Source organism: Mixophyes fleayi, chromosome 5 (assembly GCF_038048845.1).
Source record: "Mixophyes fleayi isolate aMixFle1 chromosome 5, aMixFle1.hap1, whole genome shotgun sequence".
In the NCBI taxonomy this organism is placed as follows: Eukaryota; Metazoa; Chordata; class Amphibia; order Anura; family Limnodynastidae; genus Mixophyes; species Mixophyes fleayi.
In genome coordinates this window covers 137,573,986-137,597,891 of record NC_134406.1, presented here as the reverse complement: position 1 = coordinate 137,597,891, position 23,906 = coordinate 137,573,986, and the positions used below count along the sequence as shown (strand labels likewise).

The window sequence follows — 23,906 nt, the reverse complement described above, 5'->3', positions numbered from 1 at the left end:
TGTTGGAGAGTCCGCTAACTGGTTTCAGAATAGGCAATCATGCTGCCAGTTTGTTTTGTGTGCTTTCACTGTTTGTGTGTCTCATTGCAATTCCACTACCACTACATTATTCACAGCCATGTCCCCATAAACAAACATTTGCTTGTTATTCTACCTTGAGGACGCAAATTAATGCTTCTGTTTAAAAACTTAAAAATTGCATTGCACACAATAGAGAAAAAACCCCATAAAACTAATAGGAGTACTTTTGTTATTCAGCCCTATACTTGAAAAAAAAAAAAGCATAGTACTACTACAGAAGGTGATGGAGAAAAACGAGAAAAAGCAAGCTCAAAAGTGTTTTTTTGCTTTAGCAAAACACACCTAAAATTACACAAATGGCAAAACCATCTACAATTAGACTCTTTCTACATAACTTCTACAGTAAAACCACTTCTATTGATCACCTTTTCTAGCTTGGTTTGTTTGCTGAATGCGATGTTCTGGTTGGCTCACAGAAGATGCTTGCTTGTGCTGACCTCCTGGAGTCTGAAATACCTCTAGTCTCCAGCCAGTTCCAGTTCTCTCTTCAGATTGTGCCCTGCCTCTTTGCTTTTGATGCACTACCGATTCTAAATTTGTGAAGATCGAAGAATAGCTACCAAAACCGCTGAATAGGTCAAATGGGTAATCTAAGAAAAGAAAAAATCCAAGAACCAGACTCATTTATAGTCTCACAGTACATTTAAATAGCATTTAATTAAAACATAGAACATTTTTCTAACCCCAACTAATTCAACTTTATATTAGCTTTATATAGGGTACGTCAAGTTCTATGTCCCAAATACTAAATAAGTAAATGCTTTCCCACAATTTAGGGCAATGGAGTGACAACCAATACCATCCCAAATGCAAGTAAAAACAATCGTTGACCACCATGTATGCAATGTATAATTTTTCTCATGTGTTTTATTGTACATATTTTCATTATCCCATAACAAATCTCGAAATCACAATGTTCTACATATTCAACTATCCCTAAATATACAACTAGCCTTCCTATTAACTAAGGATGAGCGGGCTCGGATGTCTGGAATCCGAGCCCACCCGAACAGTGTGATTCCGAGTCAGATCCGAGCGATGTCCGGGTATTCCCGCCGATTCCGAAACTTAAAACGAGGCTCTGACTCATAATCCCGCTGTCGGATCTCGCGATTCCTTTAAATTCCCAGCTTGCTGCCGCCATCTTCACTCGGGCATTGATCAGGGAAGAGGGAGGGTGTGTTAGGTGGTCCTCTGTCCTGTGATTTCTCGTGCTGTGCTGTGCTGTGTTCTGCTCAGTCCAGTCCAGTGGTGCTGTGTCCTGTGCTCTGTCCTGCTGAGCCCAGTGGTGCTGTGTCCTGTGCTCTGTCCTGCCGAGTCCAGTGGTGCTTTGTGCAGTGCTGTGTCCTGCTGATTCCAGTGGTGCTGTGTCCTGTGCTCTGTTCTGCTAAGGGCATTGTTATTTCTAAATTATTCCAAAGTTATAAAAAAATTATTAAAAAGTTATAAAAAAAATAAATATAAAAAAAAAAAAAAAAAAAGTTAAAAAATTATACAAAAAAAAAAAATTAGGTTGAAAAAAATAGGTTGTACTATTTCAATTCAAAGTCACATTACGTTCACTCTTCCAGCTGTCACAAAAATTAGGTAGTACTATTTCAATTCAAATTCACACTACGTTCACTCTTGCAGTTGTCACTAAAAATAGGTACTGCTGTATAACTACAGTCCAGTGGTACTCTCCTGTGCCGCAGATAATTTGTAAAGGCTTTGCCCAGTGTGTGTGGTTTAGGGGTACGCTCTCTTGTGCTGCATATAATGGAGTAACAAAATTTGGAGGATAAAGTAGGGAAAGATCAAGAACCACTTCCTCCTAATGCTGAAGCTGCTGCCACTAGTCATGACATAGACGATGAAATACCATCAACGTCGTCTGCCAAGGCTGATGCTCAATCTCCTAGTACAGGGCATGTAAAATCCAAAAACCCAAAGTTGACTAAAATTTCCAAAAAAAGAAAATTAAAAGCATCTGAGGAGAAACGAAAATTTGCCAATATGCCATTTACAACACGGAGTGGCAAGGAACGGCTTAGGCCCTGGCCCGTGTTCAGGACTAGTGGTTCAGCTTTAACCAAGGATCTAAGCCCTCCTCCTCCCCCCACTCTCAAAAAAATTAGAGAGTTATGCTGTCAGCAACAACAACAAAACAGCAAACAACTCTGTCTTCTAAACAGATGACATCACAAATCCCCAAGGCGAGTCCAAGGGTGTTGGTGGTTGATAAGCCTGACCTTCCCATCAATGTACGGGAAGAGGTGACTCCATCCACTATTTGCAGCACACCCTCTGCATATGCTGGAAGGATCACCCACAGTGTAGATCCAGATTTGGATAATCAAGGTGTCAATGTTGTACACCGGGAGGAGGCTATTGATGTAGCTGGCGCTGTGGAGGAACTTGATGATGAGGATGCTGATGTGGTTATTGTAAATGAGGCACCAGGGGGGGAAACAGCTGTTGTCCATGGGATGAAAAAGCCCATCGTCATGCCTGGTCAGAAGACCAAAAAATGCACCTCTTCGGTCTGCAGTTATTTTTATCCAAATCCTGACAACAAATGTATGGCCATATGTAGCTTATGTAAAGCTCAAATAAGCAGGGGTAAGGATCTTGGCCACCTACGGACATCCTCCCTTATACGTCATCTGAATAACCTTCATAGTTCAGTGGTTAGTTCAGGAACTGAGGCTAGGACCGTCATCAGTCCAGGGACACCTAAATCCCTTGGTCCTGTTAGATACACACCACCAACACCCTCCCCGTCAACTTTTTCCACGATCTCCATCAGATTTGTTCCTGCAGGCCATGTCACCAGCCAGACTGAGTCCTCTTCAATACGGGATTCATCCGAGGAATCCTGCAGCGGTACGCCTACTACTGCCACTGCTGCTGTTGCTGCTGGTAGTCGGTCATCTTCCCAGAGGGGAAGTCGCAAGACTGCTACGTCTTTCACCAAACAATTGACCATCCAACAGTCATTTGCCATGAGCACCAAGTACGACACTAGTCATCCTATGGCAAGGCGGATAACTGCGTCAATAACAGCAATGTTGGTGTTAGATGTGCATCCGGTGTCCGCCATCAGTGGAGTGAGATTTAGACGGTTGATGGAGGTATTGTGTCCCCGGTACCAAATCCCGTCGAGATTCCACTTCACTAGGCAGGCAATACCAAAGATGACAACCTCTTAGAAAAACTGAGGGAAATAATCTCGGAGTGGCTTACCCCACTTAGACTCTCCAGGGGATTTGTGGTGTCAGACAACGCCAGTAACATTGTGCGGGCATTACATATGGGCAATTTCCAGCACGTCCCATGTTTTGCCCACACTGTTAATTTGGTGGTGCAGCATTACCTCAAGAGTGACAGGGGTGTGCAGGAGATGCTTGCGGTGGCCCGCAAAATTGATTGGTTTGTTAAAGTGCGCATGTCCTATTTCAACAACATCAGGGTGGGTGGGAGGGCCCAAGGACAATTCCATCTTGCAACTCTTTTTTTGGCATTATGTGACCGTTCAACAGTCGTTTGCCATGAGCACAAAGTAAAACAAAATTAAAACAAATGAAACAAATTAAACCAAAAGTATAATATAACTTATAAACACTACACTTGAAAGCTTGAGCCTTTAAATGAAAAAGTCACTCTTCATTGCACGAAGATTTGCAACAGGGACAGTTTTTTTGTTTCCAAAGTCAACAAATAAAACTTCGACCCTGTCTGTCTTTAACATACTTGATGGGATCTCAATGATGAATGGTCTGCACCATGGTTGGAGGAGGTATTGTGGCCCCGGTACCAAATTGGGTACCGGAGCCACTCCACTACGCAGTCCAGATAGAGGCGTATCAGATATTAAAAAACATTGACTGTTGCTGCCAAATCCAAAATTAATCAAAATGACCTGTCATCGTCTAAAACAAGAGGTATTGACATGCTCGAACTACACCCTGTATATGCTGCAGAGGATGTAGGAGCAGACAGCTGTGCAGTGGAATTGAGACCATTTGAAGGCGGAGGTATTGTGGACCCGGTACCAAATTGGGTACCGGCCCACTCCACTACGCAGTCCAGAAAGCTACCTCGGTGCAACGTTTTGGACTAAAAACAATATTGTGAGGTGTGAGGTGTTCAGAATAGACTGGAAATTAGTGGAAATGATTGTTATTGAATGTTATTGAGGTTAATAATAGCGTAGGAGTGAAAAAACAAAAAACTAGATTTTAGCACTTTTTATGCTTTTTTAAAAATAAATCAGAACCCAAAACCCTAAATCAGAACCAAAACCTTTCGTCAGGTGTTTTGGCAAAACAAATCAGAACCCAAAACCCTAAAAGTGCCCAGTGCACACCCTTACTATTAACATAACATGTCTTACTCTCTGTTCAGATAAAGGTTTCTAAGCTCTACTTTTTTTTATTATTATTTTCTTATATCAAGTATTGCCTTGTTTTCCCACCACTGCTCCTCAGTCCCCATACTGACAGGCACTCCAGAAGGTACAACCTATCTATTGTCATTACTTATTAACTTTGCTCACACTATGACTGTCCAGGTACAGCATATCAGACAGCTAATTTGTTCCCCCTGTCACTTTGTCTGCTATAACATTTGTCAAGAAAAATTCAGGAAAAACTACATTCAAAACAGTAAGAAGATGAAAGCAGAAGTCAGACCAATGATCCCAGTGCCGTAACTAGACATTTTAGTGCCCTGGGCGAGACAGGGCACCGGCGCACCCCATCTAAGTGGGAGTGACATTTGCCGAGTGGGTATGGCCAACCTAATGTGGGGGTGTGGCTAGCACAAAGAATTCTGTTACACATATTCGCAAACGCATGACAGATATATATATATATATATATATATATATCTAGGGATGTGAACCGTCCACTTTTGGTGTCTCGTGTTTTGTGTTTTGGGTTCGGATTTGTTTCGCAAAACACCTGTCGAAAGGTTTTGGTTCGGATTTAAGGTTTTGGATTCGGATTTATTTTGAAAAAAGCATAAAAAAGTTCCAAAATCAAGTTTTTGGGCTTATTTTTACTCCTACGCTATTATTAACCTCAATAAAATTCAATAACAATCATTTCCACTAATTTCCAGTCTATTCTGAACACCTCACCTCTACACCTCACAATATTGTTTTTAGTCCAAAACGTTTCACCGAGGTAGCTTTCTGGACTGCATAGTGGAGTGGTCCCGGTACCCAATTTGGTACCGGGGCCAAAATATATCACCCTCAACTGGTCTGAATTCCACCAAAAAAGTATCTGGACTGCGTAGTGGAGTGGTCCGCACAATATAATAAAAAAACCCTCAACTGGTCTGAATTCCACCAAAAAAGTATCTGGACTGCGTAGTGGAGTGGTCCCCACAATATAATAAAAAAAAACCTCAACTGGGGGGCGTGGTTTGGACGCCATTCTGTGAGGACACAGATTTTACCAGCTCTCCTCTGTTGGCCCCTAAATCTCCCCTATTGCTCTCTATTCCCCTTGAGCGGGACCCCAGACACCATAAGTCAGGGCAGCTTACCCCCCCCCCCCGGACACGTTGGCACAACTCTGGGTGCTCCTCTCTCCTGTTTGGACTCCCCAGCCACTACATCGCTCTCCAGCTGGAGGCTGCATCCTCCTGAGCGGGCTTCTGACGGGGCTCTACCCCGGGATCGCGGCGGTCCTGTGCCCCCAGCCGACCCAGATGCTGGGATAAAAGCCTGGCTCACTCCCGGAGTCACAGAGGCCTACTTCCGGTTTCGATCCCTGGCCTCAAGTGCTCGGCGAGTCACTTCCGGTGGGGGCGTGGCCTAAAAAAGAAATAAACGAAAACTGCAAAAAGGCAGTGCTAGCAGAAGCAGAGCACAGCGGGGGCTGTTGAGTGGCTGTAGGCAGCGTGTGGACGGCAGAGAGCACATCAAACCACACCGAATGTTCTCTGGTGACACAGCAGGGATCTCACATTGCTACAGTAGGTGTACTACTTTGTACTCTGTGTTTTGTTCCTTAAAACCGGCACTCAATTGATTACTGGGCTGTTGCTGCCACCTGCTGGCTACACACAATACTGCAGCTACAGAGTTTGGCATAATATCTAGCACCACAGGTTGCTGGCACCCCTGTCATCACACGATTGAAAACAAGTAATTATCTCTCATACTGTACGGGTATTTCCCCGGAATAATAATGGAAATCTTCTGAATTAACATGAGAAATCAACCGTCAAGCAATCTTCATCCCTTAATCTCTCTGACCTCAGTCACCTGTCAGCCTCCTTGTCAACTCGTTATGGCTCCTAAAAAGATCAAGCCTATCGTTTTGGCTCCTCCACTTAAATTTCAACCAAAACCTAAGTCGGCAACAAGCTCACCTTCTACCTCCAGAGTTTCCCCTTGTCAGGATTTCCCAGGTATGACCACGGAGAGGAGATAAGTGGTTATAATGAGTTTATTAACAAACAGAGATGACACGGTAACTCATGAGACAGTTCAAAGTGCAGATGAGAAACAGGTAACTGCAATAGTAGATTTCAACAGGCAGCGTAGAACTACAAGTACCAGGTATAATGGTTAAAGATGCAGGAGTCCAGGATACAGGTAACAACAAATAGTAGATTTCAACAGGCAGCGTAGAACTACAAGTACCAGGTATAATGATTGAAGATGCAGGAGTCCAGGACACAGGTAACAGCAAATAGTAGATTTCAACAGGCAGCGTAGAACAGGTATAATGGTTAAAGATGCAGGAGTCCAGGACACAGGTAACAGCAAATAGTAGATTTCAACAGGCAGCATAGAACTACAAGTACCAGGTATAATGGTTAAAGATGCAGGAGTCCAGGACACAGGTAACAGCAAATAGTAGATTTCAACAGGCAGCGTAGAACTACAAGTACCAGGTATAATGGTTAAAGATGCAGGAGTCCAGGACACAGGTAACAGCAAATAGTAGATTTCAACAGGCAGCGTAGAACTACAAGTACCAGGTATAATGGTTAAAGATGCAGGAGTCCAGGACACAGGTAACAGCAAATAGTAGATTTCAACAGGCAGCGTAGAACTACAAGTACCAGGTATAATGGTTAAAGATGCAGGAGTCCAGGACACAGGTAACAGCAAATAGTAGATTTCAACAGGCAGCGTAGAACTACAAGTACCAGGTATAATGGTTAAAGATGCAGGAGTCCAGGACACAGGTAACAGCAAATAGTAGATTTCAACGAAGAAATATGCAGGAGTCCAGATAGCAGATAGAAGCTGAGTTGGTTTCGGTGACTGACGATAGGGACTTTCTCATTGACCGCATCCATCGTCTTCCACGGCCTCGATCTGTGCCGGGGAATCTACCAAGAGATACTCTCCTCAGGGTGCATTTCTTCCATATTAAGGAAGCTATACTCCGAGCGGCCCGAGACCAGTCCAATGTGTCATCCCTGGGAGATCTCCAGCTTTTTCAAGACCTGCCACTTACCACCATCAACCAAAGAAGAGCTCTTCATCCAATAACGACAGCCCTGCGAGCAAACGACATCTCCTATTATTGGGGCTTCCCGGTCAAGCTCCTGGTGCGCCATGAGGAGTCCTCGTATGTCATCTCGTCCCTTGAAGCTGGCACCAAACTCCTGGAGGAATGGCATATACCTCTTCCATCAGGAACCGCACCTAGCAGGACCCCACTTCAATCAGATTGGACCCGTGTTACTAATGACTGAGGATCTTTGTTTCGAATAACACCGTAAAGTTATACAACTTCTACCTCTGGTTTGATAAGTATAATTATAATCATTTTTTTTTCTCTCTTCCTAACATTTAGTATCTCCTGTTTACACTGTTGTGGTTTGCTTCAAGTATCTTGATGCTTAACATTCAAAATTTGTCAGGTCTACCGAAGGTAACGCTGGGGTGGGTGGGCTTAGCTCCCCCGCCGGGAAATACATCCCTCCTTTGCAATGCCTGTATTATACGTTTGTAAGATATGTCTCTTTTCATATAATATTAGAGGTTTAAGTTTGATATTGTACAGTTGTTATATTGTTGCTTGTCTTTCTTGAATATCCTTCCCTGAGTGTTACATGGGTGGGACCATAACCTTGTTCCACCACCTCCCCACATAGTACCTCTTTTGCCACATGCTTTCCTCTGTGGCAAATGCTCTGACCCCGTCCTACGGGTTAGTTTAGTCTCCTTTTTCTTTTTTCCTTTTACACTTTTCCACCCTGGTTCCCCTTCACCCAGGATAACTTGCATTACACATTATAAAAATGAAGCAGGCGCACTTCTGATATCCTTTCCCTTTCAGGTCCCATAAACTATGGTTCGTTTTTACTCCTTGAATGTTAAGGGACTTAACTCCCCTAACAAACGCCGATTGGCACTAACTACATTCCATAAACGTAAGACGGATGTTATAGCCCTGCAAGAAACACATTTCTCGTCCAATGCCCCCCCCCCCCCCCAATTTAGAGACCCAAGATACCCTTCTGGATATTTTGCCAATGGCCCATTTAAAAGAAACGGAGTAGCCGTGTTGTTCAGTGCTCGTGTATGCTTTGACTTGCAGCTAAAAATAGAAGATAAATCTGGTCGATTTATAATCCTGGTTGCATTGCTAGAGGATAAACAGGTGACTTTAGTCTCCCTATACGCCCCCAACTCCCGTCAGATTCCTTTCCTTAAGTCACTATGCGAGGAGATCCAGAAAGTACGTAGAGGCCATTTGGTCCTGATGGGAGACTTAAATCTGACTCTACACCCCAAAATTGATAAATCCAGACCACTAAGATTGGTGGGGCCTGACTCAACCATAGGTCCTTCAACAGCATTTCGTAAACTGCTAGCGGAATACGATCTCTATGATGTCTGGCGGGTCCAATCTCCAAATGTACGGGATTATACTTACCATTCTAGTGTGCATAACACATACTATAGGATAGACATGGTGTTGACAGACAAATGGACATTACAGCACACGAACACAGTGAATATCCTTCCTATCACATGGTCAGACCATGCCCCGATAGAATGGACCTGGAACTTAAACCTCACTAAAATCCCCCCGAGACCGTGGCGGATGCCCACCTACCTACTCACCTGCCTGGAGGCCAAGCTTGGCTTGTCAGAAACACAATCGCAATATATCCAGGTGAATAACCCGGAAGATACTTCCCTCTCCACCCACTGGTGTGCCCTGAAAGCTGTTTTACGTGGGTCAGCTATCCAAATTGGTGCACGCTTGAAAAAGCAATACCTTTTTCGACAGCATACACTTGAATCTACTCTAACCACTCTAGAATCACAAAACCAGTCACGCCCTTCTAAAGCCCGCCAAAAAGAGATAAACAGCATTAGGAAACAGCTTAATACACTTTTTATATCTCGTATGAAATCAGCCCTTACTAAATTGCGCCAGAAATTCTACTCTTCAGGTAACAGAGCCAGTCGGCTTCTGGCCCGTAAACTCAGAGGGAAGCAAGCTAGGAACCGAATAAAAACCCTACATGACTTTAGGGGTAACAAGATCCACAATCCCGCTGACATAGCAAACCAATTCGCTAAATATTATGCCAGACTATACAACCTACGGGATGACAAGGACACAGTGCAGCCATCAGAACTGTCTATCTCTACCTTCCTTCACCAACTTAATCTCCCCTCGTTAGATCCTGAAAGTCTGAAGCAAATCAATCTCCCCTGGTCTCAGCGAGACATTGAAGAGGTCATCAAGTCCCTCCATAGAGACAAAGCCCCTGGTCCGGATGGCTTCGTTAATGCATTTTACTCCACATTTCGGTCGGAGCTGGCCCCGCTCCTTACCAATCTATATAATAATGTTTTGATGGGAGGCAACTTCCCGGCTGAGATGTTAGAAGCACAAATAATAACAATCCCTAAACCCGGAAAGGATCATTCCAATTGCAAGAATTATAGACCTATAGCACTACTTAATACTGATCTAAAGATCTATGCTAGGTTAATAGCTGATCGCCTGAATCCTCTCCTACCTCAGTTAATCCACCCGGACCAGGTGGGCTTCATATTGGGTTGCCAGGCGACACATAGTACGCGACGCATTCTAGATGTGATGGACCTTCTATCCGGGACTGGAGAAGAGTTAGTAATGCTTTCTCTGGATGCAGAGAAGGCGTTCGACAGGCTCCACTGGCTCTATATGAAAGAAGTTTTACTCAAAATTGGGTTTCAGGGTAACATCTTACACTCCATATTAGCTTTGTATCAAGGCCCTTCTGCAAGAGTATTTAGTAACGGTTTCCTATCCCCTCCCTTTCCTATCACTAATGGAACAAGACAGGGATGTCCCCTTTGCCCTCTGATGTTTGTTGTGGCCATAGAGCCTTTAGCACACACTATCAGACATGCCTCTCGTTTCCCAGGCATCACATTTCACTCCTATACACATAAGCTATGTCTATTTGCAGATGACGTATTTCTATTTGTCACCAGCCCGGAGACCTCGTTGCCAGCCCTGAAGCATATCCTAGATGACTACAGCTCAGCTTCACTATATAAATTAAATATGACTAAATCTGAGGCCTTACCTATTAATATACCGCAATCCTCATTATCGTCTTTGCAAAAGAAATTTCCGTTTGCCTGGGTAAAGGATTCTCTGCCGTATTTGGGCATCTACATTCCCTCTACCCTGTCTACAGTATTTGAAACTAACTTCACTCCAATTTTTTTGCATCTTTCCTCCCTAGCTAAAAATTGGCTTAACTTCGAGGTCTCCTGGCTGGGTCGCATAGCTGTTTTTAAAATGATGTTATTACCCAAACTGATGTATATTTTTCGTGCTATTCCCTATATGCTACCCAGGCGATTGATGGCCCGCTTCCATACGTTAATGATGTCCTATGTGTGGCGGCAGAAACGCCCCCTCCTCTCCCATAAACGCATGGCCCTATCTAAACAACATGGGGGGGCTGATGCTTCCTAACCTATCTAGTTATCAAGAGGCTTGTATATTGAGCCATCTGCTAGACTGGGCGCTCCCCCCCACCTCTAAGCCCTGGGTGGACTTAGAGAGAGCCTTGTGTCCCAGCTACCCGCTGCTGGACCTCCTTTGGACACCTAGGCCGGTCCGTCCATCTGTTGTATGCAGGCTACGGTCCATTTCGGATGCCATGCAGGTGTGGGATAGAACTATAGGGCTGCATCCAAACTTTGTTCTCCCGTCTCGTAATCTCTCCCTACAGGCAGTGGCTCAGCTTATCCCAGACCTAAATCTTGCTGTTTGGAAAGCTAGAGGGATTACCTCCATGTCGTATTTATTTGCCCAAGACCTCTTTCTTCCCTTTCCACAGCTCCAAGTTCGTTATAGTTTGTCATCCTCAGAGACATATAGGTAATTGCAAATCAGACACTGGGTCAGAACTGTCTCTAGGATCCCCCACTACCTTATTTCACTCCCAACACATGTCATTGATAGATTGACGAAGGGTAATGGGAGAGGCGGAATAACATTCTGGTACCACTACATTTACTCCCTGATCCCCCCAACTAAAACACCTACACAAACCCAGTGGGAGACGGATGTGCAGTTAGTGCTCACTGAGCGACAATGGGAGAGAATCTATGTAACGTCCCACCGTATGTCTAAATGCATTAACCATACCGAGATGCAGGTTAAACTTCTCAACAGGCTATACCTTACCCCGGAACGGCTACACAGGTTCTGGCCAAGCCAATCAAATTTGTGCTGGCGTCAATGTGCCCAAATAGCAGATATCTTCCATGTATTCTGGTTATGTCCAGTGATCCAGCCGCTGTGGAGCGAGGTATTTGCTTTGATTTCTTCAGTTTTGAAGACTCCTGTTGCTCCAGACCCAGCTTTAGCTCTCCTTCACATCTACCCGACTTCTATTCCAAAGCACGATCATTATGTATTGGGACACATTTTGATTGCTGCTAGAGCAGCAATAGCACAAAATTGGAAGTCTCAGACCCCCCCTACCACTGCTCGTATCATCTCAAAGATACAATACAGCTTTGAGATGGAAACAACAGACACGCCCTACGCCTCATCTGCATCAGCTCCCATCATGAAGTGGTTTAGGTGGCACGTGTACATTATGGACGGCCCTGGGTCTTCTCAGGATATTTCTGGTTTCCCATCAGACCACTCTCCAGCGGCTTTTATAGAATCCCCCCGGCCTGCCGATCAGCCCGCATCTCCTGTTAGTCTATCCATGGTGGAGAAGCCTCCAAAATGCCAAAATGTAGTTTGACATGCCCTGCAACATTTCTCTATGTTAAATTGTATACTGTTAATATTATGTGCCTTATCTTAACTTAGTGATCCTCCTTCCCCCTGCGTGGGGATTCCCATGTGTTTTTCCCCATGTCTGTACTTTCTTTCCCCCCTTCCCTTTTTTTTTTTCTGTACCCCATATACCTTTGGAAAAATTCAATAAAAATATTGATGCAAAAAAAACCCCCCTCAACTGGTCTGAATTCCACCAAAAAAGTATCTGGACTGCGTAGTGGAGTGGTCCCCACAATATAATAAAAAAAAAACAATTGTTCTGAATTCCACCAAACAAGTATCTAGACTGCGTAGTGGAGTGGTCCCCACAATATAATAATAAAACCCTCAACTGGTCTGAATTCCAGTGCACAGATGGCGGACACCGGATGGACGTCTAAAAGCAACATAGCAGTTAAGGGCGCAGTTCCTCTTTTTTGTGACTGCACAAACAATTAACGTAGTAATAGAAATGACAGGTTTGTTTTTTTTAAATATAGAAAGAAAGAAGGTAGTACTAGAAATGGCAGTTATTCGAATCCCCAGGAGAGTCTAAGTGGGGTGAGCCACAGAGAGATTATTTCCCTCAGTTTCTCTAACAGGTTGTCAGTGTTGTGCCTCTTCTTAAAACCTGTGATACATAACTACACACACTCGGCAAAGCTTTTACAAATTATCTGCGGCACAGGAGAGTACCACTGGACTGTACTTTAATAGCAGTACCTATTATTTTTGGGTACAGCAACAGTGAATGATCGTAGTTAGACTTTTAAATAGCAGTACAAGCTAGATTTTTTAAAATTTTGTAATATTTTTCTCCAATTTTTGGAAAAAATTTTATTATTTTTTTTTAAATAAATTTTTTAGAATTTTTTTTATAAATTATGAAAATGAAGGTGGAGCTGGTGGCATGTCACGGTCCTCTTCAGAGGACAATCTCCTGACCAGCAGGTCTTTGCACTGCTGTAGACTTGTGTCCACCGGAAACAGAGACACAACATACGCTTTAAACCGAGGATCGAGAACGGTGGCCAGAATGTATTCCTCTGACTTTAAAAGAGTGACCACCCTCGGATCCTGGCAAAGCGTACGAAGGGCTTCATCCACAAGAGCTACATGCTTGGTGGAATCGCAATGGTGTACCAGCTCCTCCCTCACTTTCTCCAGCTGCTTCTGCAAAAGCCTGATCAGGGGAATCACCTGACTCAAGTTGGCAGTGTCGGAACTGACTTCTCGTGTGGCAAGTTCAAATGGCTGCAGAACCTTGCACAATACGGAAATCATTCTCCAGTGCGCTTGACTCAGGCGCATCCCCACTCCTTTTCCTATATCATAGGTGGCTGTGTAGGCTTGAATGGCCTTTTGATGCTCCTCCATCCTCTGCAGCATATAGAGGGTGCAGTTCTAGCACGTCACTACTTCTTGTTAATTTAGATTGCAAGGCTTGTAAATACTTTGAAGATAAAAAAAAGCAGGCTGCACAGACTGTGGAGCTAGAAAGTGAAATTAAATGGACCACGTTACTTTGGTGGCTATCTATGCCCCCCCCGCCCTACACTTGTGGTTGAATATAAAAAAAGCAGCCTGCCTAGACTGCAGAACTAGAAATTCAAATATACAAAGAAATGGACAAAGGCAGTTTGGTATCTGTCTGCATCAGATCCCCTCTCTACTAGGAGTAAAATAGAAAACTATTCAGCCGTTATATAATCTAGAATATAAATAGAAATTGAGAAAGGCAATTCAGTATCTGTCTGCATCATAATCATCAACATCCTCCTCAGCGCCAGCTACATCAATATCCTCCTCCCGGTGTACAACATTCACACCTTCATTAGCCAAATCTGTAACTGGACTGTGGGTGATCCTTCCAGCATATGCAGAGGGCGTGCTGCAAATGGTGGAAGGAGCCACCTCTTCCCGTACAGTGATGGGAAGGTCAGGCTTCGCAACCACCAACACCCTTGGACTCGCCTTGGGGATTTGTGATAATTTCTCTTTAGAAGCCAGAGTTGTTTGCTGTGTTGTTGCTGACAGCATAACTCTCTTAAATTTTTTGTAGGGGGGGAGGAGGGCTTAGTTCCTTGGGTGAAGCTGAACCACTAGTCATGAACACGGGCCAGGGCCTAATCCGTTCCTTGCCACTGCGTGTCGTAAATGGCATATTGTCAACTTTACGTTTCTCCTCAGATGATTTTAAGTTTCTCTTTTTGCTACTTTTACTGAACTTGGGCTTTTTGGATTTTACATGCCCTGTACTAGTAGATTGGGCATCGGGCTTGCCAGACGACGTTGATGGCATTTCATCGTCTATGTCATGACTAGTGGCAGCAGCTTCAGCATTAGGAGGAAGTCTTTCCATACATTATCCTCCAAATTTTTGTTCTGCATTATATGTAGCACAAGAGATTGTACCCGAAGCCACACACACTCGGCAAAGCATTTAAAAATTATATGCGGCACAGGAGAGTACCACTGGACTGGAGTTATACAGCAGTACCCCTGGACTTATACTGCAGAATCAGTGAAATTTGTAATATGGCAGTAACAACAATGGACTTATACTGCAGAATGAGTGAACTTTGTAATATTGCAGTACCACTGGACTTATACTGCAGAATGAGTGAACTTTGTAATATTGCAGTACCAATGGACTTATACTGCAGAATAAGTGAACTTTGTAATATTGCAGTACCAATAGACTTATACTGCAGAATGAGTGAACTTTGTAATATTGCAGTACCACTGGACTTATACTGCAGAATGAGTGAACTTTGTAATATTGCAGTACCAATGGACTTATACTGCAGAATGAGTGAACTTTGTAATATTGCAGTACCAATAGACTTATACTGCAGAATGAGTGAACTTTGTAATATAGCAGTACCAATGGACTTATTATTATTATTATTAATTTTTATTTATAGGGCGCCACTAGGTATCCGTATCGCCGTACAGGGACAAACAAAGTTACAATACAAAGGTGAGACAGCACGATACAGTAAACAAGACGCACAGTAACTCCGTGAGCTGAAAGCACAGCTAGAGGGGCGGGGGAGGGGAGAGGGGAAGGTCCCGCATACGGCGGAGCCCAAGAGAGCACGGAAGGCAGGGAAACCCCCAGAGTGGAGAGGAGGGAGCAAGAGGGAACGGGGAGGAGGAGGGCAAGGTAGCTGGAGACCAGAGTTAAAAGTGGTGAAGACAGGAGGAGAGATGACCCTGCTCAAAGGAGCGTACAATCTAAGGGGTGGGGTAGACAGACAGAGAGACACGAGAGAGGGACTTATACTGCAAAATCAGTGAACTTTGTAATATAGCAGTACCACTGGACTTATACTGCTGAATCAGTGAACTTTGTAATATAGCAGTACCAATGGACTTATACTGCAGGATTGTTTTGGGGTATTTTTTTTTTTTTTATAATTACTTTTTTTGTAATTTTTTTTTTACTTTTTTTGAAATTTTTTATAATTTGGGAATAATGGGGAAATAACAATGCCCTTAGAAGGACAGAGCACAGGACACAGCACCACTGGACTAAACAGGACACAGCACAGGACCCAGCAGCACCACTGAACTCAGAAGGACAGAGCACAGGACACAGCACCACTGGACTGAACAGGACACAGCACAGGATTCAGCAGCACCACTGAACTCAGAAGGACAGAGCACAGGACACAGCACCACTGGACTGAGCATAACACAGAGCACAGCACAGAACTGAACAGCATGAGATATAGCAGGACAGAGGACCACCTAACACACCCTCCCTCTACCCTGATCAATGCCCGAGTGAAGATGGCGGCGACTAGCGGGGAATTTATAGGATCCGAGTATCGCGAGATCCGACAGCGGGATTATGACTCAGAGCCTCGGTTTCAGTTTTGCAATTAGCGGGAATACCCGGATCTGTCTCGGATCCGGCTCGGATCGGCAACGTTCGGGTGGGCTCGGATTTCAGAAATCCGAGTGCGCTCATCTCTATATATATCACACTTTGGAGTGTGGGAGGAAACTGGAGCACCCAGAGGAAACCCGCACCAATCCTCACCTTGTAAGAGCATTTTGTTTTGTAATAAATAAAAACGCACAATCTATTGTAGATTTCTCTATTTTATTTCTGTCACTTGCCATTTACATATTGTCTTAAATCTGCTGGTGTGGCAGTGGCTGGAGGCTGTTGGGATTCTGCATGAGGTGCAGCCACCGCCTAGAATAAGGATCCATTTAATCAGTGCTGACCATGCTCTTACGTATTGTGAGACATACTGTTCTGACTGTATGTAATACATCACCGTTACTGGAGTAAAACTATCACCAACAATATAACCGCTAGTATACTAAAGAGTGAAGCCAGTGATGGGTATAAAGAAATAAATACATAAACACTGCTCTATGAGACATTGTAGCACAGAAAAATTGAACAATTGTTTATGCAGGATAATTGTATAAAATACAGCTACATAAAACTCAACAGCTTTGCTCAGCTTAAATAGATTGTAAGCCCTTGTGAGCAATTTTCTTGACTTTTTGTACCATGTATGTGATGCAGGCACTGCTGTGCAATTGCGCCTGTGTCAGAGAGATTCTTGACCCCTTCAGTTCCACTGCGGAACTGAAGGGGTGAAGGTACAGAGGCAGGTAGCGGGTGGCTACTGCGCCCCCTTGGCCTTGCGCCCTCTGTAACGGCACCGCCCGCACCTGCCTCGTTACGGCTCTGAATGATCCTTAAAAACTCTCTGAAAGCATTAAAAAAAAATCAATGAAATATACAGAGTTCCTTAATATAGTCAGAATATCTGGAACAATGTCAATTTGTGTAAAACTGAGTACAGAATTTTTTAACCAATACATGAAAAATGTACCGTTTTCTATTTCTGGTCTCTTACCGTGTGACTTTTTGGAGTCATTGCTGCCTCTAGGATTAGGCCTGCTGTGACCTCCACTTTGTCCTTGGCTGTGGCTGTTATGACTACCTACAACGGACAAGATATCTTAATTGAATATAGAAATAAACTAGAAACCATGTTGAGTTTTTTATAGTACACAGAAATAATATCTGGAGGAGGGCATATTGAGGCACATGGTTTGGGATTGTATGCCAGTTCTGGCAAAAAAGTACACCAAAACAATACAATTAATTCTAAGTAAAGAAATCCATCTGGAACACCCAAGTTCTATCTACCTGGCATACTACAAGATAATGAGTGGTCCAGATATGAAAATACCCTCCTTACCTACCTAGAAAAATGATAAGTCGTCTAGAGGTTGATTCCATATTACTGTTACCTCACAAAATGCCCTTAGCAAAGTGTTTTCTAACTTAATAAAGACAAAAAAATCAAAACATTTACTGAAAATAAATCTTTCAATTTTAATTGGTGGTGGCAAATAAAAAGCACAACCAGTCACCTACCCGTCAAATTAAGACAACCAAGCAAAACATACTCTGACACTTCTAGGCAGTGGAGACCCACTCTCCCTCTTTTGGCTCAGTAGCTGAAACCTGACAAACACAACGAGTGACCACATGGGAAGGGAAATTTCCAGTGAAAGAGAAAGTATACAGCCAATGCCTAAGTTTATAAAACCCCTCCAGGCTGTCCCCCTAAATCTCTTCTAATTAGCTAACAATTGTAAACATCCAGATCTTGCATTATTAACACTTGCCGGGCATCCAGCTTTATTTCTTTTATTTTACCACAACCTGGGTGCTTATATGCTTTTGGGCCAATTACCTGCCCTCTGTTATCCTAGCCTTTAATTGGAAACTGCTAGCAGTGCCAACAGATGCAAAATGAGAACGGTTGTTAATTAATCCCTACATAAACATAATGGGCCTTATTCATTAAGACATGCAAAATGAACATAATGTGTTTTTTTGGGGTTTTTTTTAAAACAAAAAAATAAATATTTACAAACACACGTAATTCAGGCACACACACACCATATTCCTCTACATGCGGATCAGAAGAAATGGCTCTTCATGTATTAGGGTGTAAGTACACTTTACATATATGGCAGTTTCCGTATTGAGACAGACACAACACACTGCAGGATACGAACATAACAAATGTGCAATATAAAGTCCCATCAGAACATACAGGGAAAAAAAAAAGACAGGGGTATATTTACTAAACTGCACGTTTGAAAGTGTGGGGATGTTGCTTATAGCAACCAATCATATTCTAGCTATCATTTTGTAGTATGTATTGAGTAAATGATAGCTAGAATCTGATTGGTTGCTATAGGCAACATCTCCACTTTTTCAAACTAGCAGTTTAGTAAATATACCCCTTGGAGTACTGCATTCAGACTATCAGGCAGAACCCCCAATATCTTGCATGTGTCCACCACTGCTCAGCTTGTTCCTCCTAGTAGTGTTTGGTTGGTAGAGTACATTTATCTGCACCTTCCCCATTCCGCACTTCAAATCGTAGGCATGGTAAGTGTAATTTGCACTCAGACATGAATTGCATGCAATTGTGTTCATTGGCGTAATATCTGTTTCTGAGTATTCGCAGAGCTATCACACTCAAGATCGAGCACTCAAAGGGACTGACGAATCAGGCCCACAATTAGTATTACACAATTATGCATTGTAAATATTGTGTATGAAACAGTGAGCTCAATTTTCAATTTCATTGGTGGCACCTAAGTTTATTGCTATACTTTTTAATGTATTCAATCTAGAGATGCTCAGGCTCGGTTAACCGAGAACCGAACACACCCGAACTTAGCAGTATCGCCCTCCATGGCGATCCAGTGCCATTTCACAGAGGGACACAGATGGGGTAGCACAGTTCTTGGCAGTCTCTACTGCAGTTGGGTAGCATCATAGGTAGAAAATAAAGAGAAGGGTTAGTAGTGTTCTTCAAAGTCTCCAGTGACATTCAGGAGAGCTTCATTGCTCCATTGCTAATTGTCATTGCTGAAATAGAAATAATAGGTCTGGCAGGCTGGGGACTAGATTTACTAAACTGCAGGATTAAAAAAGTAGAGATGTTGCCTATAGCAACCAATTAGATTCTAGCTTTCATTTTGTAGAATGTACTAAATAAATTATAACTAGAATCTGATTGGTTGCTATAGGCAACATCTCCACTTTTTCTAACCCACAGATTAGTAAATATACCCCCTGGTCTTCTAAATCTGCAGTCACATTGTACTGTGTTATATAGGTAACACATAAAGAGGAGAGCTCCATTACTCCATTGCTAATTGTCATTGCTGAAATAGAAATAATAGGTCTGGTAGGCTTGGTCTTCTAAATCTGCAGTCTTTGTTTGAAAGTGTATGAAAATAATATTGTGACCTGTGAGGTGGTCAAAATTGACTGCAAATGGCTTGAAATTAGTGTTATTGAGGTTGTTAATAATGTAGGAGTGGGAAAAAAGCAAAAATATGTGATTTTAGCAAAAAAAAAAAAAAGGCTTTTAGAGAGAAAGAAAAAAAAAAAAACCGGGATCCAAAACTAAAACCAAAAACACACAAGGGCGGTTTTGCCAAAACCAAAACACGAAATGAATCCAAATCCAAAACCAGAACACGGGGGTCAGCGAACATCTCTATTTTAATCATAACAAAGTTTTAATATCAAATTTATACAGGGCCCCACTTTTGTATACAAATCCAACAAAAGATATTTATCTGATGTAGAGCTAAGAAAGGTAGAAATTAGACTTTTCTTATGCGCAAGTGTAAGATGTGACTAGATCTACATACAGACGTAGGCCATACTTGCCAACATAAGGAAGTTGTTTCCCGGGAGTTCATGAGGACAGGTGGGTGTGTGGGGGTGGGGCTCGAAGAATCGGATCATTAGCCCCGCCCCCGAAACGGTCATCAGTAATTTGGACCAATAAAAATAGGGTGTCGGGCCACAATGGCTAGTGCACAGCGTCACTAATTCTGCAGGTCACAGGTTTACAGTAATATTGAAGAAATTGAAGTTCTGTGTCAAGCGCTTCAGTGCCCTGGTGTCCCGCCATAGAGATTTCAGGGGCAACTGAAATTAGTTGCACATGAAAGCCCCGTGGTACCACCAGTTGAACTTGTTCCCAGACTGGTCTATCCCCATCTACCTTCCTAGGTACATGGTACAACAACCCTTTACGCCAGGTCACACTCCCCAACTCCATCGCTGGAAGGCTGCCGCCAGCCTGGCGCCTCATGCCATCCAATGAGGGATCAGAGAGCTGCGCTGCCCTGAACTCTTCCCTGCGGCCCTCACTATCATCTAAGTCAGGATACTTAGATGTTGGGGTGACTAGGGTCAGTCAAAGTGGGGTCAGTCAAAGGGGGGTCACTGTGGTCAGCTATATTCACCGCCGGAGCTGGCATACTGCTAGGGACAGGAGCATCACTGGGCACCCCCACAATATCAGGTTGGCAAGAGACAACATCCTCTGCATTGCTAGGGGACGTAGTATTTCTAAAGGCAAAGGACTGGCTGTTTCCTGAAGAAATAGCAGATGTGGTCTTTTCCTCTGGGCTGTCTGAAGCTGTGGTTGCTGGTGATGGCCGTTTTCTAGCAGCTGCGGTGTTTTCCTCTGAGCTGGGTTTTGCAGGTGTAGAGCCTGAAGACTGTAGTATAGCAGCTTGGTTCCGGGAAATAGAGTTGAGAGATGCGGTCTCAATTCCAAACCCAACATCATTGCCCAAAATCACATCAGTTGGGAGGCCATCCATAACAGCAACATCTCGCAACTCCTGGCCATCTTCCCAGTCCAGATACACCCTTGCTACAGGTACTTCTTTCTCCAGTCCATCTGCCACGGTAACTTTGGCAGTGCAATCTTGCAATACTGCAGCAGGATCACTAAGATGGGGACTCACAACAGTAATTGAGGCCCCTGAGTCTCTCAGTCCTTCACCCTGCAGGGGTCCCACTTGGACCGGCTGCAGGTTCCTACAAATGTTTTTAGGGGGTCTTTTGGACACACAGGTGATTGCCTATGCTGAGTCACCTTCAGACACGCCACAGTCTATTGGGCTGGCAGGGGTGTAAACCGTCTCTTCGCCAGTTGAGCAAGTCAGCCGGGCCCCAGGACTTGGATTTGGGGCATGAGTCTGGGGTTCTGGGTCTGTGGGACAGTCCATCCTTAAATGACCGATTTTCCTGCAGTGGTAGCACTTCTTCTCCAGCCTGGGCTCCGGGGGTCTCTGATAACTCCCAGGGACAGGATGGGGCGGTGGCTGGCGAATGGTACCCGAAAGGTTAGGTGCTTGCTTTTGGGGGTGAGTAAAAGAGGGGTGTCTCCGTTTGTACAGTCCTTTGGTGTTGGCTGTTAACCTGACGCTTCTGTCAGTGTGGCCTCACTGCCACATACTGACCCGCCAGCTGGGCAGATGCTTCCAGGGTGCCTGGCTTTCTGTCCAGCACCCATTCTGTCATCTCCGGTGCGCACTGTCGCTGAAACTGCTCTTGGCACATTAAGTATTACCTCATCCATGGTCTGGGCACCTGCTCCACGCACCCACATCCTGGCAGACTCCCGCAGCTGGTTGGAAATCTCCTCATGGGTGGCGTGGAGGTTTTTTGTGAGGTCTCGGAACTTCAGATGACAGGTCTGTGGGGTAATAGTGTACTGTTTAAGGAATGCCCTTTCACTATATCATAGTCCGCACAGTCCTGTGTGGGCACCCCACGGTAGGCCTCCACTGCACGTCCTTGCAGTGTGGGCACCAGATGCTTAACCCATTTCTCTCTGAGTACAGCGTGTAGCCTGCAAGTCATTTAATATACTAGCATGCGCTCATCAATATTCCCAACACAGTCCCTCAAATTTAGGGCAAGGTAGAGAAGTCAATTCTGATCCTCTAGGGGACGCTTTCCCCCTGGACTGCGTGACTGGTGCCCTTTCATCTTGGCACCATTCCTCGATGACCTGTGTCTGCTCAGCTGCAGATGCGTTGTACCCTAAGCCCGCCAGATGGATCTTTAGCCCGGCAGCCCTGCGCTCATCATAGGATAGAGGGGCTGGTTGTGCGGAAGCAGTCTGCTGAATAGAGGTCGCTGCAGGCTGTTGAGCAGGGATCTCTGCTGTCTGAGCCTCTGGGGTACCATGCTGTGGTGCCATTCCCTTAGCGCCTATCTCATCTCTGCCCTGTTTGGCGAATGACCGATGTTGATGCACTTGGCACTGCACAGAGTCTTGAGGTCCGCCCTGGACATATTGGTGTAGTCAGACATCCTGTGCATTCTCCTGGCTGCAGTTATTCCTCTCATGAATAGCTCTGCTGTCCTGATTAGTTCACGAAAAGCCGCCTGCGGTTATCCCACCGCTTGCCACCAGAAGTCTGTGTAACGCTCCGGTCCCACAGATAGTACCTGTCTCATTATCTGCAGTCCATTCATCTGGAAACTGCCATGTCCCAGCATCAGACATTATCCAGTTTATTCAGCTATATTCAGATCTGTGCAGGTGCAAGCCTATTGCACTTCAGGACCTCCTCCCTCTATTTCATTGGCTAAGCACTTCTGGAGCACTATTTAAACCTTCTGGATTCACCTGTCTAATGCCTGTTCTTCAAGCTCACTTCCTGCAGCCTGTGGTTCTGGTTCCTGTTCTCCTTGTGGTTTGCCTGTGTTCCAGTCTGCTCTCAGTCTCTGGCCGTGTTGAACTATCGCTGCTCCAGTACCTCTATTACCATCTCCAGTGTACTCTATTGTGACAGCTCCAGTTCTCTCATCACTACCGTTCAGAGCTGCTATTTCATCTGGAACTCATCAGCTGTTACTACGAGTTACCTCCACCACTACAGTCAGCCTTTAGCATCTGGCTGTGTTGAACTATTGCTGCTCCAGTACTTCCATTACCATCTCCAGAGTACTTCATTGTGACAGCCTCTGTCCTCTCGTTGTATACCACAGAGCACCTATACTCCTAGTGACTCATTGGCTGCTGACCATCAGCCTATATTATTGTTGTGCCTGTATTTATACCACTCATCTGTGGACTCCATCGTCTCCATCCACTTCACCTGGCTTCCACACATCGTTCTGCTGTACACTGACTCACGGGACCGCGACCTGCAGACTTGGTGCAGCTAAGACCATACCTCCTGGCGGGGGTTCCTGGTGAAAACCGCCTGTCTGTTAGACTCCGCGCCCGTGGGTGGGCTTAGCCATGTTCAGCAGAGCCTAGGGATCAATTTCCTGTAAGCCAACCGTGACAGTAAGAAAAGGCCAAATGTCTGATCCTCCGGTGGAGCCTTCAGCAAGAGACTTGGTACAGCATCTAGTTTCACGCGTCGAGCAACAGGATAGCATCCAACGGCAACTGTTACAATGTTTCCAGACTCAGACCAGTCGCCTGGATATTCTACAGGCTGCTCAGCCATCTGTTGCTGCCTCTCCTCAAGACCAGCGCTCTACTCCACAGAGTCCGTCCTCTTCTCTGAGACTACCTACACTGGCAAAATTTGATGGGGACCCCAAACTCTGTCGTGGTTTCATTAACCAATGCTCCATACAGTTTGAACTACAGCCCCAAAATTTCCTTCCGATAGGTCTAAAATAGCTTTCCTTGTTGTTCGGTCAGGCCTTGGCATGGGTCTCTCCCC

At 44.4% G+C, this 23,906-nt stretch overlaps 1 protein-coding gene across 4 annotated transcripts in view; it reads right to left on the bottom strand.

Moving 5' to 3' along the window:
- LOC142158666 (NFX1-type zinc finger-containing protein 1-like) overlaps positions 1–23,906 on the bottom strand; it is a 162,457-nt gene that overhangs the window by 74,544 nt on the left and 64,007 nt on the right. For 3 of the 4 annotated variants that reach the window (XM_075212852.1, XM_075212854.1, XM_075212853.1), the window contains 2 exons: positions 17,228–17,314; positions 447–671 (listed from right to left, as the gene is read on the bottom strand). In XM_075212852.1, coding sequence (XP_075068953.1) covers positions 447–671; positions 17,228–17,314 — 312 coding nt within the window. The remainder of the gene's footprint in view (positions 1–446; positions 672–17,227; positions 17,315–23,906) is intronic. The other variant, XM_075212855.1, reaches the window with a different exon arrangement.